This window comes from Epinephelus moara, chromosome 16, assembly GCF_006386435.1.
Source record: "Epinephelus moara isolate mb chromosome 16, YSFRI_EMoa_1.0, whole genome shotgun sequence".
Lineage (NCBI taxonomy): Eukaryota > Metazoa > Chordata > Actinopteri > Perciformes > Serranidae > Epinephelus > Epinephelus moara.
In genome coordinates this window covers 13334410-13351781 of record NC_065521.1, presented here as the reverse complement: position 1 = coordinate 13351781, position 17372 = coordinate 13334410, and the positions used below count along the sequence as shown (strand labels likewise).

General features: G+C 39.5%; 1 protein-coding gene across 2 annotated transcripts in view; it reads right to left on the bottom strand.

The window, feature by feature from the left end:
- Positions 1–17372, bottom strand: part of chchd6a (coiled-coil-helix-coiled-coil-helix domain containing 6a) — a 118697-nt gene that overhangs the window by 50021 nt on the left and 51304 nt on the right. For both annotated transcript variants that reach the window (XM_050064420.1, XM_050064421.1), the window contains one exon: positions 9352–9422. In XM_050064420.1, the coding sequence (XP_049920377.1) occupies positions 9352–9422 (71 nt within the window). The remainder of the gene's footprint in view (positions 1–9351; positions 9423–17372) is intronic.

The window sequence follows — 17372 nt, the reverse complement described above, 5'->3', positions numbered from 1 at the left end:
TGAACTATCGCAGAAACCTTTGCTACAGGATTCTATCTGACTCTCAGTACCTGTAATCCCACCCAGGATCAGTAAATAATCAAAAGCTGCCACTGGATTTTTAGGGTGTAGTATTAATGGGCGACCTATTGGTGTAAACTAGAGTCATTTCAGGTGCAGTGATTAAGATTACAGCTGTACACTCAGCTGAGGTTCACTGATGCAATCCTGACCCTTACTTGAAGTCATATTTCCAATCAATCACTAACCTGGCAGAACCTGTGTTTCCTAAAGGATTCCTGTGAGACAGGAGGAATATAAGGCAATAGTGTTGATCAAGATGGACATCTGGAGTGGGAGTAAGGGAGAGCATGGGGATGGGAGGGTGGAGGATGGGAGACAGGGTCTACTACAAGTACTATTTTTATTCAATAATTGGTTTCTTCTTTACACTTAAAGGGATTCTGCTCTGTAATTTTGCACTCATTTGTATTTCTTTTACTTTCAGTTGGCATGCACTGTATGTGTATTATCTGTATTGATTTGTGTTCTTGCTTTCTCCTGCACAAGAACATTGCAAGCAGATATTATGTATTGGTCAGGATGCATCATTGGTGTCACCATGTACAGTAGTGGACCAAAAAGAGATATGCATTTGACCCGTGTTCCATTTTGTTTTCAGATTAAAGATGTCAGTTGCCCGACACCAATTACCCAGTAACTAACTGGGTAATTTAAAAAAATAAAAAAATAAAAAAAAAAAACAGCAAAATGACGAGATACAATTATTTCCTTTTAGGCTGCAGCTCCCCTGACTCAGTGAGCTTTGGCACCACATTGAATCATTTTCCATTTAGAGGTGGTGAAATTTTAATATTTAGTGATGAAATGTCTCTCCTTTTATTTTATTTTTTGTTGGCTTACAGACCTAACATTTGGACACATAATATCCACTGCCCACTCTACGGTCATCACTGCTTAGCTAGCCTTGGTCGCTCTGCACTGCGCACCGCTCAGTTTGGGTGAGAGCTAGCTTACGGTGCCACTATTTCCATCCAGTTGGTGGGACATGTTGCTTTGGAAACATGCTGACCATCCTCCAGTTTTTCCCCAGATAACCCCGGTGAGTAAGCAGCTTCGTTTTGAGCCGCAAAACCCCTTTAGCATCGTTGACCATGTTAGCAACACTAACCATGCTGACATGGCTAACAGTGCTAAAACAGCTAACAATAATGCGAAAGGGGATTTGTGGTTTAAAATTGAGCTGCTTACTAACTGGGGCAACTTGGGGGGAGACCAGAAGGTGGGCACAGCATTTCCACAGCAACACTGTTGGGTCAGGAAGGCGAAGTTAGCTTCCATTAGCTCCCTTCAGACCTAGGTGATGCACAGTGAAGTAAACTGGAAAGTAGCAAAATAAACCTATAGACCGCCATATGTAACAGGCCAATAATATTCTTGCCAGTTAACTGATTACCAGTTAACCACTGACATCCCTTATATTAATTACATACCTTTTCTCTTGGGTGTTTTGATGTTTCTCAAAATTGGTATTTCATCGTAATTGCAAATTCACATAAGTTGTTGGTCATGTGATTGCCATGTATCTATATATGGCATAATGTTGCCAGTCTGATAAGCAAAGCACGTTGTGTCCTTCACTCCCAAATTCATATTGTCTCATCCAGAACTTTCGTTCAGAACTTCTGCAGCATGAAAAAAAAAAATCGTGTGCTGGCATATTTTGGACAAAGAAAGCAATGCAAGCTGGGAGAAAGAGAGAGAGAGAATGATAGGAAAGTTATTGAGGCTGTTACGTCATGCTCCATTGAGTCTGACTTTTCAGTGTGCTACAGGTTGCAGTCTTACACACACACACACACACACACACACACACACACACACACACACACACACACACACGACAGTAACACTCTGGCCCTCTGCTCCCTGGTTCTCTCAAACCCCCGAGTACTGGCAGCCAAAGCCCCCTTTTTGCTCCAAGGATTAAACTGTGGATTAACACATCACACACATACACACACACATGCATGTATACACACATACTTACATGGAACACAGAATGACACAGACAGTGGAGCTGGGGGGTGGGGGCGGGGGATGTTGGGAGTCACCCACATCATATTATACAGTAGCTTTGTTCTACAGCTCTGCACTGAGAAACTTCACTCAAACAGTTTTCAACATAAAACCAAGTCTGTCTGAAGTTTCTCACAGATTACTGAACAGTTTTGGCGTTTGGAAATGTTAGAACATGGCACTGTCTGTTGTTTTTGAACACATGAATGATTCAAAGTGTCTATCACCATATATACTATGCCTCGCTGTATCAGGCTCTCTGCATGCTGAATTTCATTCATTTACGACGATTCTCATGCTACCGAAAGCATGATGGGTGAAGAGGAAGCTCATCAAATTTGAACATGTTTTCACTTGTTTTAAGGCAAACATGTCTGACAAAGTCATCAGTTTAGCCAGATTTACTAAATATGACCTAACATCCTGCATCCTTTATGTGTAAGTCATAGATGTTTACATTTAAACTTATTAGTTTGGCTGCTTTTGAAGTGCTGCCATCCAAGTTGATACGACGCAGGGTTTCCACCAGTGCTCTGTAGTGGAGGCTGACAACCTCCCATTAAACAGAGACCACCTCCCAACATCATAAACACAAAAAAGAGCATGAGCGCTATTTCAAACAGGAGATGCCAGGTTTTTATTAAGAGCGGCTGCTGTTGAAGGCAATATCTACTGACTAAACTGATCATGAGACGAGATGCGTCGAGATCTGTGTGGCTTAAATTTCCTGGGAGAAACCCTTTACTGCATATAAACTTGCTGTGGACTTTTCTCACACAGCTTTGGGTAGTCGAAGACAGATGGATAAAGGCCATAAAAACCTAAATGAACTCATTTCTAAAAAGTATTTGAACAACAGTAGGTGAATAATCCAGTACAGGTTGGATGAATAGTGCAAGAGCTAGCAATAATTAGAGTTTACACAGCTGAGGTGTACAGAGACGATGATGGATTCAGTTTATCCATCCAAGGACAGGATGTTACCAACAGACACTATCTGTGCGTTCCAATACCCCTACTACCATACTGTTTAGTATGCCAGAAAAAGATTAAGTATGTCCTATACATAGTACGTAAATGCAGTATGCCAAAAAAACAGGATGTTCGACTACATTTGGTTGCATTTTGCACGCTTTTCTGGCTATACTGACCCACAATCCTCAAGATCCGCAAGATATGTCACAATGAATGAGATGTAAACAGATGACAGCTTGACAGCTTCTTGACAGCTGATTGACAGCTCTCAGAAGCGGCAAAAAGGGATGACAGCATATTCAAGCGTCTAACTACCATGAACAGTAATAATAGAAATATTAATTTTCAAGTGAACAAAATAATCATATTACCAACAATAAAAGGACATCACTATGAAAATGACAATGACAGAGAAATGTAAATGTAATTTTACTGTCATGAATGTAATATCTTAGAATCTACAATGCATGCATTTATACCTTAAAACTAGATACACTGCAACAACCACAGCAAAGCTCTCCGCGTCTCTGGCGAGCTTGGCGAATGGTGTTTTGTTTTTTCTTTAAGGTAACAGAGAGGGTCAAAGTTCAGAGGGGAATGTTATGACAAAGTAGTATGTCCCAATTTTGTGCATACTGCATGCAACAGTACATACTTTGTAAGGGCAGCTGTGGTACCTACTAAAATTAAAAAGAAAAAGCATGAGTGCAGCTTATGATCCATGTGTTAATCAATATGGGACACAATTTTTCCTGGATTTGCATGCATCCTACTCTAATGCATACAGTATGCTTTCACATGCTGGAATGACATAAGAAATAATGAAACTGAAAGAGTTTGGAGAGTGGAGACTTGCAGAATAGAATGACATCTATGATCTATGATCAGGTCTGTCAGTTAACATCAACAATCATCATTAAGGTGGATAGGCCTTGTTAGGAGATAAACTGCTGATACTCATAACATTAATGATGGATGAACAATTTTGTAGCCACAGAAGCATACAGGTCCACATCAAATACAATCAAATGTGTATAATTAGACACCATATGTACGGACGCACTCTTATCTTCACACCTTAATCCACTCATTAAAGTAACACTTCTGAACTCCCCGGAGGTAAGGGTTAGACTAGCTTACAGAATGAATCAGAGCGTAATCCACGCTCTAAAGCCTATTAAAGCAGTATATAATTGTCCATAAAGGGAAGGGCCATACAGGAAGCTGGGATCGTTTTATCTTCTCTTTAGAATACCATCCTTCCCCACCCACATACACACTCAAGCACATACGCAACATCCCACTGAGCAGAGGATTAGCTGTATTACTGTACATTCCCCAGAGCTGAGATCACCTGGTCCAGCATCAGCACAGATCAGAAATGTTGGTATTATTTTAAATGTGACTGTAATGGGGGTCTCATGTGGCTATACATGAGAGCAAATGTACCAAAAAGGGAGTATTAACTACAGGGTTGCACACAATGAGTTATGTACAGTATACTGTATATGGGTAAGTGTTTGGGGGTAAGCCATATACTTCTTCTTGTTATCATGTGGCTTAAAACTGAATGCACGGCTTTGTTGTAAATATGTAGTCAGCAGGTGATCCTCTATCTGCAGAGAATAGATTCTCAGTTTCATTTATGATTTATCCTGGTAGAATTGCCTAAGCGTGCTTCTTCTTTACCGGTGATGCTGTGTTTCAAACTCAAAATCTTTTTTATATTTCCCTCCAGTTCACCTCCCGGTTGCTGTTAAGGAGCAGCAAATTACATTCACAATGCTCTCCATGGCATCTGTCTTATTTATTGTTTTTCTGATTTGCTCAACTTATCCAACCTAGAGAGACTCAACACAACCACCAGAATAAATTTTGGCATTATGAATTTCTCCAAACCACGGACATGTTACATTTGAACATTATTATGCAGCGGACACACTGAAACTTTACATTTCAACAATGTTGTGGTTAACGTGTGGTTTAGGCACAAAAACCACTTGGTTATGGTTAGGAAAAAATTTGATTTCTGTTTAAAATACCTGTTTTTCATGGCACTATCCCCTCTGAAAACACAGCAATGTCTTGGTAAAAAAACAACCACCTTTTATGGCACTACCCCTCATAGAAACACAGCGACAAATTGCTATAAAACATCTATAGTCTGTGGCTAAAAAGCCCCTGGAAATGCTGCAACAACTCGCTTAAAGGAGCTATATGTAAGAAATCTAAAGCAAATGGTCGGAAAATCCTCCTAATATGTCACAGAGACTAAGGAATAATGTTCATATAACATACTGATCTCACCGACAACAATAGTACAGCCAGAATATTCGCATTTCAAAAAAAAATTTACGGTCCGCAAATCATGTTTATGTTTTGAATTTGTGTTTTGGCCTGTTGCGCCACCCACCGCCGTCTACCAGTCATGCAGTCAGTAGAGTCTCAGCATCAGTTACAGTTACGACTGAGCTACAATGAATGCAATGGTCTATAGGAGATGCTTTTGAACGGTGGAGACGGTTGAAAGCGGAGAAGAATATGAAATCGGATGTCAAAATGGCTACTCTTCTCCTTGACAGGTAAGCTTTAGCCAAAGTTGGCTAACTAGCATCATAGCTAGACGGGGATGGATATTTCGAATACTTTCAACTGTTATTCATTTTTGATCATACATTGTAGTCCATGTGCAGGTGGGTCATCGACCCGACGGACTTGCTCCAATGGTCCGCTGGAAAACCGAAGATCAAGGACGCGGCGACATGGTCCTACCACGGCAGCCGCCCGTGGGCAAACAAATCAGTCTCCAGCATGCCGCTGTCCAGCAACCTCGAATCTGTAGGGGAGGGGGGCAGTATTTTGAATTTAAGTGCAGTAACCATTTTGGCCACATTCTTACATACAGCGCCTTTAAGAGCAACCAATTTTGCCATCTCAAACAGTGGTCTGCAGCTTGGCAGGCATCTTAGCTTGGTGAAACGCCATCCACCATCCCCTCTTCCTCCCAGTCACAGTCAGCTCTTATACTACCTCACTTTAGATATGTTGATATGATACATATGTAATGTATAAAACAAATGTAACGTACCTGTGATTTGCAGAAATGTAGAATGCAAACATTTTCTTCTGGCAGCTTGTCTGCGAGACTAACTTTCTCATACACAATGTTTTTTTTAAGAATAATTCTGGTCATTTACAACTGGGATTTTGGTTTTGCAGTTTTGGCCAACACTTCAATTGGCTATATAAACACTGCACTCAACAAAGTAATTGCTGAGATCAGGGAACATGGTGACATCGCTACAGAGAAGTCTGACGAGCCAAGAAACACGAACAGATGATAAGATGGGTTGTAAACAAGCCAACAGTTTAGGCAGATTATCTGAACCACTTTATTTGATGATGGGGATCAAGTATTTTGTGTTTTTCTTTAGGAATGTGGGTAAATAGGATGCAAGATTGACAGGCAGATCAGCATAGCATAGGCAGTAATGTTGGCATTGTACTGAACTGTCGGGGCTCCGCATTTACCAGTAAAGCCAGATAAGCTTGGTGTATTGAATGAGATAAAGATACAAAGCTAAACCAAGAAGTCTGTCTGTAAACTGTAACAGACCTTTACAAGGCACTGTATCAGTTAGGGTTGGGGCCAATGTAAAAACTTTCAGACCAGTTTAATATGAAGCCCAACACCAAACTGGACCAAATTTTATCACTGGGTGTTGCACTGAGGCACCCTAAGCAGCAGCTCCAGAGTGGAACTTAATGACACTGTGTCCTAAGAGCAAATGAGCGCCCGCCTATCGCGTCACTCTCTGTCCTCACTGAATCCATTAAATATGCCCTTCTGTTACGTCATGTTAACAAACCATGCAGCTATCCGTCTGTCCTCTGCACTTTATACCACTGATGCACTGTTACGCACTTCAATATGCTGATTGGTTTTTTAACTATGTGTTGTATTCATACAGGCTTTTAGGTTATCAAATTCTTTTTTATCTATATTAAAAGTTATCTATTCCGTATGCCGCTGAACCTGGGTAACAAATTTCATTCCCTAATGTTCTCTGACATGTTTGAATGACAATAAATTGAACCTTGAACTCAAGATCAGAATAGAGACCTAACAACTGTTGATGGGTGAACAGCCTACCTGCTATCTTCCTGAGATTGGACTTTTTAAACAGAAAACACATGTTTTATATTATGTTATTTACTGGAAATGTATACAACATCCAGTAGGTTGTTATAGTATTGGTCATTTACCAGAAACGGTTCTCAGCCAGCTGCCACCTTATTTTAGTTTCTGTTGTGAAATAAGGAGGTATCATATAAACAATTTCTCATTCCAGCTTTATCAGTCAGCCATTCCTTGTCCATTGCTGTGCTTTGCAATAAACAATGAACAATAAAACAGGGCGTCTAACAAAGTCACAGCTCACCATGTCACTCACAGCCAATTAGGATGCCTCTTTTTTTGGCTTTAAATCTAACATGCTGCCATACTGGCACACTTTAAGTTTCCTTGAGAGACCAACTCTGCCATGTCTCGTCTCGTCACCCCAAAAAACACATTATCTAAACAATCTTCAACAAACACCACATCCCTGTGTATTTCAAACCCAGCAGCACACTCAGACAAAGACTGGTACATCCAAAAGACCGTACACCACACACTCAGAAGAGCAACCTAGTGTACGCTGTCCAATGCAGTGAGGAATGCCCAGACTTGTACGTCGGTAAAACAAAACAACCACTAAACAAACGCATGGCCCAACACAGAAGGGCAAGACTCAGCTGTCTATTTACACCTCAAGGAGAAAGCACACTCCTTTGAAGACAGCAATGTGCACATTTTGGACAGGGAAGACAGATGGTTTGAAAGAGGAGTAAAAGAATCCATCTATGTGAAACTGGAAAAACCACCTCTCAACAGAGGAGGAGGTCTGCGACACCACCTATCCCCCACCTATAATGCTGTCCTTTGATCCTTGCCCAGGAGATTTAACAGCTTAAACTCTAAAAACAATGTTCGTTCACAAATGGCCTCCTGTGACTCCAACGACTCCAACGACCACTGTTGCAGCAGGAGTTTCAACGACCGTTGTTGACACACCTTGGAGCACTAACGCACCAATGACATCATTGGCCTTGTGAAGGCCTCCTCAGAGGTTAAATACCTGGGTCTTTCCACACCAGTTTGTCAGACTAGTTCCAGCCTAGTCAGACAAGCATGAACTGATGAAGCCTCTTGGATAAGAGGTGAAACATCTCCTATGACAAAACTAAGTCCAGTTGCGTTCGATTCAATTGCCTCGAGAAAGCTAAACAAACACAACTTATGCAGCTCATCCCCCCTCCCACCTCTTCTGAAAATTTGGTCTTCTTTATATTACTGCTGCTCAGGTCAAGGCCTGTCAGACACTAGTGGCTCGTTCATCCATTTATAAACAAATATAATATTATGTTAATCACTTTGTCAAATTGCTCATTACTACTGCAATATGTGTTGGATTTAGTGCTGTGACAGCTTTGGTACAGGAAGCTGAGGTAGGCTATTTTTAACATGCCAGAATGTGTCATAATGAAAAATGCCAATTCAGCCAGTTTGCAAAAAATCTAACCGGTTTAAGCTGTACACCGGAGCTACTTGCAAAAATGGAAATCGATCAAACTCTAGTTTCAGGAATAACTATATTATGTGCTTCTGTGTTTTCATTTGAAATTGAAATGGGTTCATGCCAACATAAGAAAAACACAGACAAGACATAAACAAGCTAAAACCTGCCGTTAGGGATAAGGACACACTGAAGGACATACATAAACAAGTGTTTATGTTAATTTGTCCTCATCCATAAATAGACTTGTGTGACTCTTGTTATTGGAAAAGCCCTGTTACTGGTGTAACAGCAAGTCAAGGCCTGGGTGTTTTACAGACTGCAGTGGCAATAATTAGCAACCTTTTCCCTGGCTGTGGCTCATTACAAGTCCACAGTGAGAAGCGAGGATGGGGAAATAGGGTATTGTTAAATTCGGCTTAATTAAAGCAGCCAATTAAAACACTTACCACATTAGTCAGGTGTACTCTAGAGAATGTATGCATTTAACTGGTTAAAAAAAATGAGGAAAAGAACAGATCACTATCTACTGCAGCTTAATAGTCTGTTATGTGCATGCTCATGTACGCGTGTGAGTAGGTGTGTATGTGTGTCAGAGGCTCCAGGGAATATTATCTCCTCACTTTTAGAACCGCAAATTAGTTTGTGAGTGTGTGTGTTTGTTGTGCATGTCTCTTACCTCACGTTTGCTTCCGTCTTGGAGGCAGCTTGGTAGAATTCCTCCTTGCTCTGTTCGTATCTTTCCAAATTCTAAACGACAACACAGGCAGACATAAATAGAAAACATTAATTGATCCTTTTAAATATTAATTGGTTTTCAATGTAGGCATTAGTGTGTGTCTTCTTTATGTCTGAATAGTTTGGTCCTAAAGTGACAGAGGCTTTTGGAGGATTTTTTTTTTGGTAACATTCACAGTTTTGTAAGTTCACAGCACAATCACAATCAGATTTTGTGCAGCAGCTTCATACAGTACCTCTCTTTGTCCAGTTTTGCGCCCAGAAACGTAACACCTGAGATGCAATAAGTTTAAAAAAACGAGTTACTGTCTGACAACCCAAAATTTAAGGCTTGTCCTGGTTGACTGAGAGTAAAAGAAAAAAGGTTTTCTCAGTGATCATTCAGAGAGGCATGAGAGCATTTTAGAATTGCACACTTTCCTCTGCACGGTGATACAACTGGTGGGTGCTATTCGGTAGAAAGAAAATAGTTCCTCCATGAAACTGCTCGGATTATCTCGAGTAGCTGGGTCACAATTTCTGGAAAGACACACTGCTGTTGAGTTTTTCAACTGCTTTATTTGGCAATTTGAGCACCACAAGCCGAGTGCCATCTAGTTCCATTATATTAAGACAAGGCAGACATCTATACAGCCGATATCTCCAACACTCGGCAACTCACACTAAAACAATCTACATTGATAAACAGCACAACAGGTCAAAGGAAATATATGCATTATTGATTTGGGACAGGTGACGGACAGGTATAAGAGTGGAATTGATCCCTGATCTAACTATCAAAGCAAGTACATACATTTCCCAAAATGTCAAACTACTCCTTTAACTTCCTGTAAAACTGTATTGTAATTCATATTTTTAAACAGCACATCTTTAATGGAGACTTTATCCTGCCTTGTGAACATACTGAACCCCTCACAAATTTAAAGTAATCCTACCCTTCTGTCTCTCCTATCAAATCAAACAGACCTTCTTTCCTGAACTCATATGCCATCAGTTTACTCTTTAGAATATCCTCACGTATGAGCAAATACTTTCTTTACTGTACTGCATTTTTTTCACATTTCTCTTTCCCTCCTCTGTAGCAGCTTCCCTTTCTACCTTGTCTTTCTATTTTCCACTTGGTGCCTTCCAGACTTAAAAGTAGAAACCCCTTTGTGAGTTCAAAGCTGCAACCCAGAATTCCACCTGTAAATTCTGAACCCTGAACATTATCTTTACTGTGAGACAATCCACACAGGAGACTCCGGGCCAAAATTCAATAACGTCATTGTACACCAAAACTTACAGTATGAAGGAAAAGTTGTGGAGTTGTATTTTCATCCAAAGGAAGGCTTTGCGATTCCAGCGTCTTCTAGCAAAACTAAAGCTCAGCAGTAACGAGGTACATTACTCATACATTTTTTAAGAAATCCTGATTTCTGACTTTGCAGCTTGCCCGGTGTGCGCCAAACCCCAAGCAAGCAGGCAGTGGTATTATGATAAAACAAGCAGCTAATCCACAACAACTGCAGCCTTTCCTCTGCTGATCCTCGAAGCTTAGGCCCTCCAGCACTCAGTACCTACCCCGCACTCCCAAATATTTAACCAGCAAACTGTACCAGCTGGAGAGAGAAGGATAACAGGGGGAGAAAAGAGAGGGGAAGCTGGAAGGGAGGTAAGAGAAGAATAAAGAAGAAGCAGCAGAAGGCATGAGGGTAAGAGGCAAGAAAATAGAGAGACGGGAGAGAGATTTGTGTTTGCCCTGACTACTGTACTTAGGATTGGATTGAACTGTGTATTAAGCGTGTGCATGTGTACTCTATATGGAGGAAGGTATGCAAGATACAAAAGAGTCGTTATGTGACAGATGTACGATATATTACTCATTCAGTGTATTTTAAAACTGAATGTATTTGAAACAAAAGACTGGAAAAACATTTGAAGTCTTCCGTTCATACCCCTTCTCCACCAACATGGACCAGGTTTTTTTTTCTGTCAGTGCACTTCATTTTGAGCACAGTAATAGTACAATAATAATAATACGTTATAATCTTTCATGCCTTATCATGTATAGTTTGTAAATTCTTGGTGTTTGGGTAAAAACAGTTATCTATAATAACAGAACAAAATCTCGCAGGTAATGAATGAGATCCACAATCTTGCTACTAGCACTGTTTTACTTTCGCTATGCATTTCACTCTTTTGATGATACATCCTTGACTACAATGGTTCCACTCAAATCTGGTGGAAATATGGGCTGATTCCTTAAATAGCAACAAGGTTCCAAGAATCCTGAACAGAACCAGTTTAAGAACCAGAGCTAATTTGGTGGAAAAGTGCAAAAGCAAACCAGCTGAACCGGCATTCGTCAATATAACATGTTCTGGAATGTTAAAAAATAGCCTATATCAGCAACCTGCACTGACAGCATCACTGCACTACATCCAACTTTTATTGCATTTGTAATAGGCAATATGACAATGTGATCAATATATCATGTTTATAAATGGACTAACAAAGCCACTAGTGTCTGACAGGCTGTGTGCAATTAACTGTTGACGTTGCCAACTTGAAGGAAATCAAATTTCAGTAGAGGTGGGAGGGTGAAAGAGCGATCCACGTTGCATTTGTTTACTAGAAAGTTCATGTGTTTTTTGGGGTGAAGAGAGGAGAAATGAAAGAGTTGGTCTCTCAAGAAAACTAAAACTGTACCAATGTGGCAACATTTTGGATCTGAAGACGACTAAAGAGGCGTCCAACTGGCCTTGAGTGATGGGGTCCGCAGTTTCTACCTGGACGTCTATCAGGCGCCCTGTTTTGAAAGGGCAGCAATGAGCAAAGAATGGCGATTCAAGAAGTTGAAATGAGGAATTATCTATAAGATACTGGCTGGAGGGAGATTGCCAGGGAGCTCAAAGTTTCTGATCATTGCTTAAAACCTGGGCTACTTGCTGTTAGCTATGTTGTATGTCATTTCCAGTAAATACCACAAAATACAATGCGTGTTTTCTGTTTAACAATGTGTAGGAAGTGTAGGAAGATAAAAACTAGGCTGATTAACTATCTTTCAAGTAATTACTTCTCCAGTCTGATCTCGAGCACACAGCTTATATCCACAAGGCTTGTTTACATGACTTAACATAACTGCGTATTTAAGGGATTCAGTGTGCAGAGAGCTCTGAAGTTTTGCGATAGTCAGAAGCTTGTTTTCTGTTGGGGCACGGTGTCATTATGTTTCACTCAGGAGCAGCTGCTGAGTCAAATGCAACACCTGGTAAAATTTGGTACACCGGTCTTGTCCAGTGTTTTACTTAATAACAAAACAACTTGAAAATTTTTACACTGGCCCAACCCTAAAGCAAAGTTGTATCAGATGCCACAGCCAACTTTAAACCACAATGTTTTCTGACTGTGGTGTTGATAATAAAAAACAGATGGCAACCATTGTGAATTCATTTAGTCACATCATCATTCAGTCTTATTCCTGGCAGTGGGCATGAAGAAAATAGTGGCACTTGTTCACTGAGGACAAAGAAATTAATGAAATTTTGAAAAGAGCACTGACATTTTAATTATGCAGGTGCACATAGTGGCAGGTCTTGGGCGTCTTCAAGAGCACCTGCTATTTTGGTTTTGGTTTTCACCTAGGTGCAGCAGCATAAAGTGCTAAAGGGTCGGGTGAATACAGATACGAAGGTGTAATTAATAAACATGCTCTCAGCAAGTCAGTCCACTGTTCTCCTTACTCTGATTTCATTAACTGTGCCAGTCACAGTGACAGACAAAGACAGTAGCTCAATAAATGAAGAATCAGCTTCTCTCGGAAATCATGTGGTTTTCTGGATGGTGCAGAGTGCCACGATGTGAACACACTACACCATATATCTGAAGCTGAGACGCAGATGGTGTGGGTTTTTACAGTTAATTAGTACAATGATCGTACGGCAAATAATAAATTGGGTAAATATGTTTCTATCATCGCATCAATCTGACGCTATCCTGTTGTATTTCACCTTGCAAACAGTTACAGTGTTTCTTTAAATGTGTCAGAGCAGAATTTGCTCCATAATGCATTACAAGAATAAAACATGAACCGCTGAAATTATTTAAAAAGTTGGAAAGTTGGCTGTGACGCAGAGGATTCATGAGCTCTGGTAATACGATGTCTCTTGCATAAACTGACTGCAGAGTTATAACAGATCCATCAAGTGTGTAGAGGTGTGTGTGGTTATTTTGTAGCAGCCTGGTGTCATTTGCATGTGATTTAGCCGAGGTAAACACAGAAGACGGCGGAGCGTAATGGCACTGCACTCTGGTGTGGCACATCTCCAATGAGAGGCTCCAGATTTATCGACATATCTGTGTTGCCGCCTTCAGATGGCTGCAGAGATTAAATACACTGAAAAAGAAACTTTTCATACACTACAACGCAGCTGTGGATCTGTAGATAACAGATAAATGCAGACCGCTATACCAATGTTCCTGATTAAGTTATTTTCTGATCCTGATTTAAACAAATCTACTGCTTGGAAGGTTTTTAATTAAAATAAACACAATTAAATTTGTTTATTTATATTGTAAGTATTACGGTGTTACTTCTCTACATTTATTACATGTTTCATGTTAAGAAAATCACACAAGTGGCAGCAGATTGATTTTGCTGCAGTGACAGACGTGGTTCTGAGACATTCATTCTCAGCAACATCTTTTCCACAAAAATACTAAAAACTCTCTTTGCCTTATTTAAATGAACCTCCCACCTGTTTGTGCCTCTCCTAAAACCTGTGGCACCAAAATATTGCACAATCAGTCTAAGCCAACGTCAAGATCAGGAAAATACCAACAATCAAAGCACTGTTTGTGCTGGTAGTTGCGCCACCACAAAAATAGAGCACTATGCCTTAAACACTCCTTCAAAGCATAAGGAAAGGAAGGAGGAACAACTGAAAGAGGGAATAAAGCCTCAGACATTTGACAGTGCGTCTCAGTGGAACCTCCTTTGTGTTTTCTCACTATGAAACTTTACCTTGATTACCCATATGGTGCATAAAAAGCAGCTTCAACTCTAAAGTATGCACGGAGTCAGAAATATGTATGCACACATGTTTTTTTTTGTGTGTGTACACATGTTTAGGATTTATAAATCTCATTTACTGTGAAACTGACTGCATGTACACAAAAATCTACTGTAAATGAACATAGACATGCCCTTAATTACACATTAGCATATTAATATATGAGCCTGCGCTACCACTCATTTGACCTGTCAGAGAAAAAAAAACAGATGCAAGAAAGCAGTTTTATTTTACCCTTTGTATTGCATAGGCAAGGCTCTACAATAATGCCAGAGCAGCTATCATTGTGAGTAACCCTAACACACATCTGTGGCTATTAACAACTCTATCATTAATCCAGCACATCTACCTGTACCAGTGATATCTCATTCACCATTATTATAGGTCAGAAAGGAACAATTATTAAGTTTGTAGCGCAGTTATGGAAACAGATCGAATACATCATTAACACTTACTCTCACAACAAAACAATATCTTAACTAATGAAACTAATTAATCCACATTAAATGTATTTTTCTGGCTTTGATGGGCACTTTACAGATCACACAATCAGTGACATATTAACAATGCTTTTTTTATTTAGATTTCATCTTACCTTATTTTTCTATCCCCACCTTTTCATGTCACCCTAAGGTCTGTCTACAAATCTCTGTGTATACATGGTATAAGGTACTTTTAACATCTTATATTTATAAATACCAGTATGTGCGGAAAAGCATGGTTTTTGTTCCTACACATTGCTTATACCAGTGGTCCCCAACTGGTGGATCACGGTCTAAAAGTGGGTCATGGGTCCACTCTGAATGGGCTGCAAGTCACTCATGTGTCAAGTTTGTAGAAAAACACATGATATTTTGAAATACTGTGAATTTCCAGCATTGACTTTGAATTTGAAGTGCTGTAGAGTGAGTGACTAACGGACAGCTAGGCTCAGGTGTATCAATGAACATCTTGCCAAAAATGCCATTGAGATATATCAGGGAGATTGACCGACACTGAGACTGAAGGAGTGGAAATGTTGAGAGTATACAGTAAAATCTGTAAATTCATGGAGGTATGGGCACATCTTCAATACTCTTATACTAGTATCATAGCTTCTGTATTACCTCTGTCATTATTAATGTTTTTTTTCTGGATATGAGCAGGTTCATGGACTTTTGGTGTCTTGTTCCCTGATTGTCCATACACTCCAGAACTGCTTTAGGTACGTGCATAAGTATCAGTCTTATGTGGGAAACAAAAGCCCCAGAACTCCTCAAACAAATTTTTTTTTTTTTAAAAAAATCAAACATTACAGAAAAAATATGGTAGCTTTATTAGGTGGTTGAGTTCTTCCTTCCACCATTCCATTGTCTTCTTTCCCCCTTAATCATCTTCCTCAGTATCTCAATTGAGAAGTTTTTTGTTTAACATGGGAAACACACACTAATACACAACAATTATCCCCAACCCCTGGCGGCACCCCAACCCACATTACAACTACCCTCAGTTTGAGAAGTCTAAATTCTAATCGTTTGTCAGGTGCTGAATAACTTGCAGTGACCAGTGGTGAGATAAACTGATTTATATCCAAGTTGTGATTTGAGAGAATCTAAAGAATTTACTTATAGAATTAATTCTGTGAGGGAGAGATTTACTGTAAGGGTCCAGAAAGCACCCTAAATAAACGGTTTAATGAAAATCTGTGGACACTGATGAGGATTAGAGACTCTGCATTAAGGAAGCAATTCAATCTAAAAGAGATAGAAAGCAAAGTTATTCAAGAACTGAGATAAGCTCTTGTTTCTATCTCCATATAATGAGGCCAAAGGCAATTGTAAATTAATCTGGAAATAAATTTATAATCTTACAAGAAGAGGCCTAGTTCTTTTTGGAGATATTCAGCTCAAAGTACAGGGGAAATTATTAAAAACATTATTGTTATAGTCCTTGTTTTCTTGAGTCCGTTCAGGAGTTTGGTAAAAACTTTACAAAAAGGGAACTGGATATCATTCCTATAGATTACGTTCCTATGGTTACGACCAGTGGGACACAAGTGAAAAGTCATCATTGTTCCTTAAGAAGCTCTGAATATAAGGATACCTTCCAACTTAACATCATGCTTATTAAGAAAAAACACAAAAATCTCCCATTGCTCATTTAATTAACTTGTCACGAGACAAATATGCTATTGGCACTCCTGTTTTTTTAATCTAACAACTGCTATGAAGCCAAAAAATATAGACCATAAGCCCCTTGCCAGTACTTTCAAAGGTTGCTATCAAAGGTGTAATGGAACCACTGACAATTTATCTTAACACAAGCAATTTTGTTTACATCTCATGGAGCTTGGATTAAGACCAGCCACTTCACAGAGAAAGAGTCATTAGTGCTGTATTTTTCAATTTGTATTAAGCATTTCATACAGTTAATCATGATGTTTTTCTTTCTGAACTCTCTTAAATTATTTATTTTCATCTAAAATACTGTCTTCATATTTATCTAATAGCATGCAGTTTTAAAATAAATCATGCTCTGTCCAGCAACATCAAGTGGTGTACCTCAAGGGTCAGTGTTAGCCCACCTATTATTTAGTCTATACAGTATATTAATGATCTTCCACTAATATTGACATTTCATTAGGAGTGAAAAGACAGATCTAGTGACTGTTTTCAGATATCTAAGTGTTAGAAGGGATCAAAATTAATTCTAAGAAACATGTTTTAAAAAATGGTAAGAACCATTACATTCTGTCAAATTTGGGACAAATTAGAAATTGTCTTTCTATGGATGCAACCAAAACATATCCCTATAGCATTACATGTCTGGAAGCAGGCTAGACAAACAGTCCTTAATTCTACACCAAAGCAGTATATAGAGCTCGAAATAAGTACATCTTTTTTCTTTTTTACCTCTGCCAAGGAGGTTA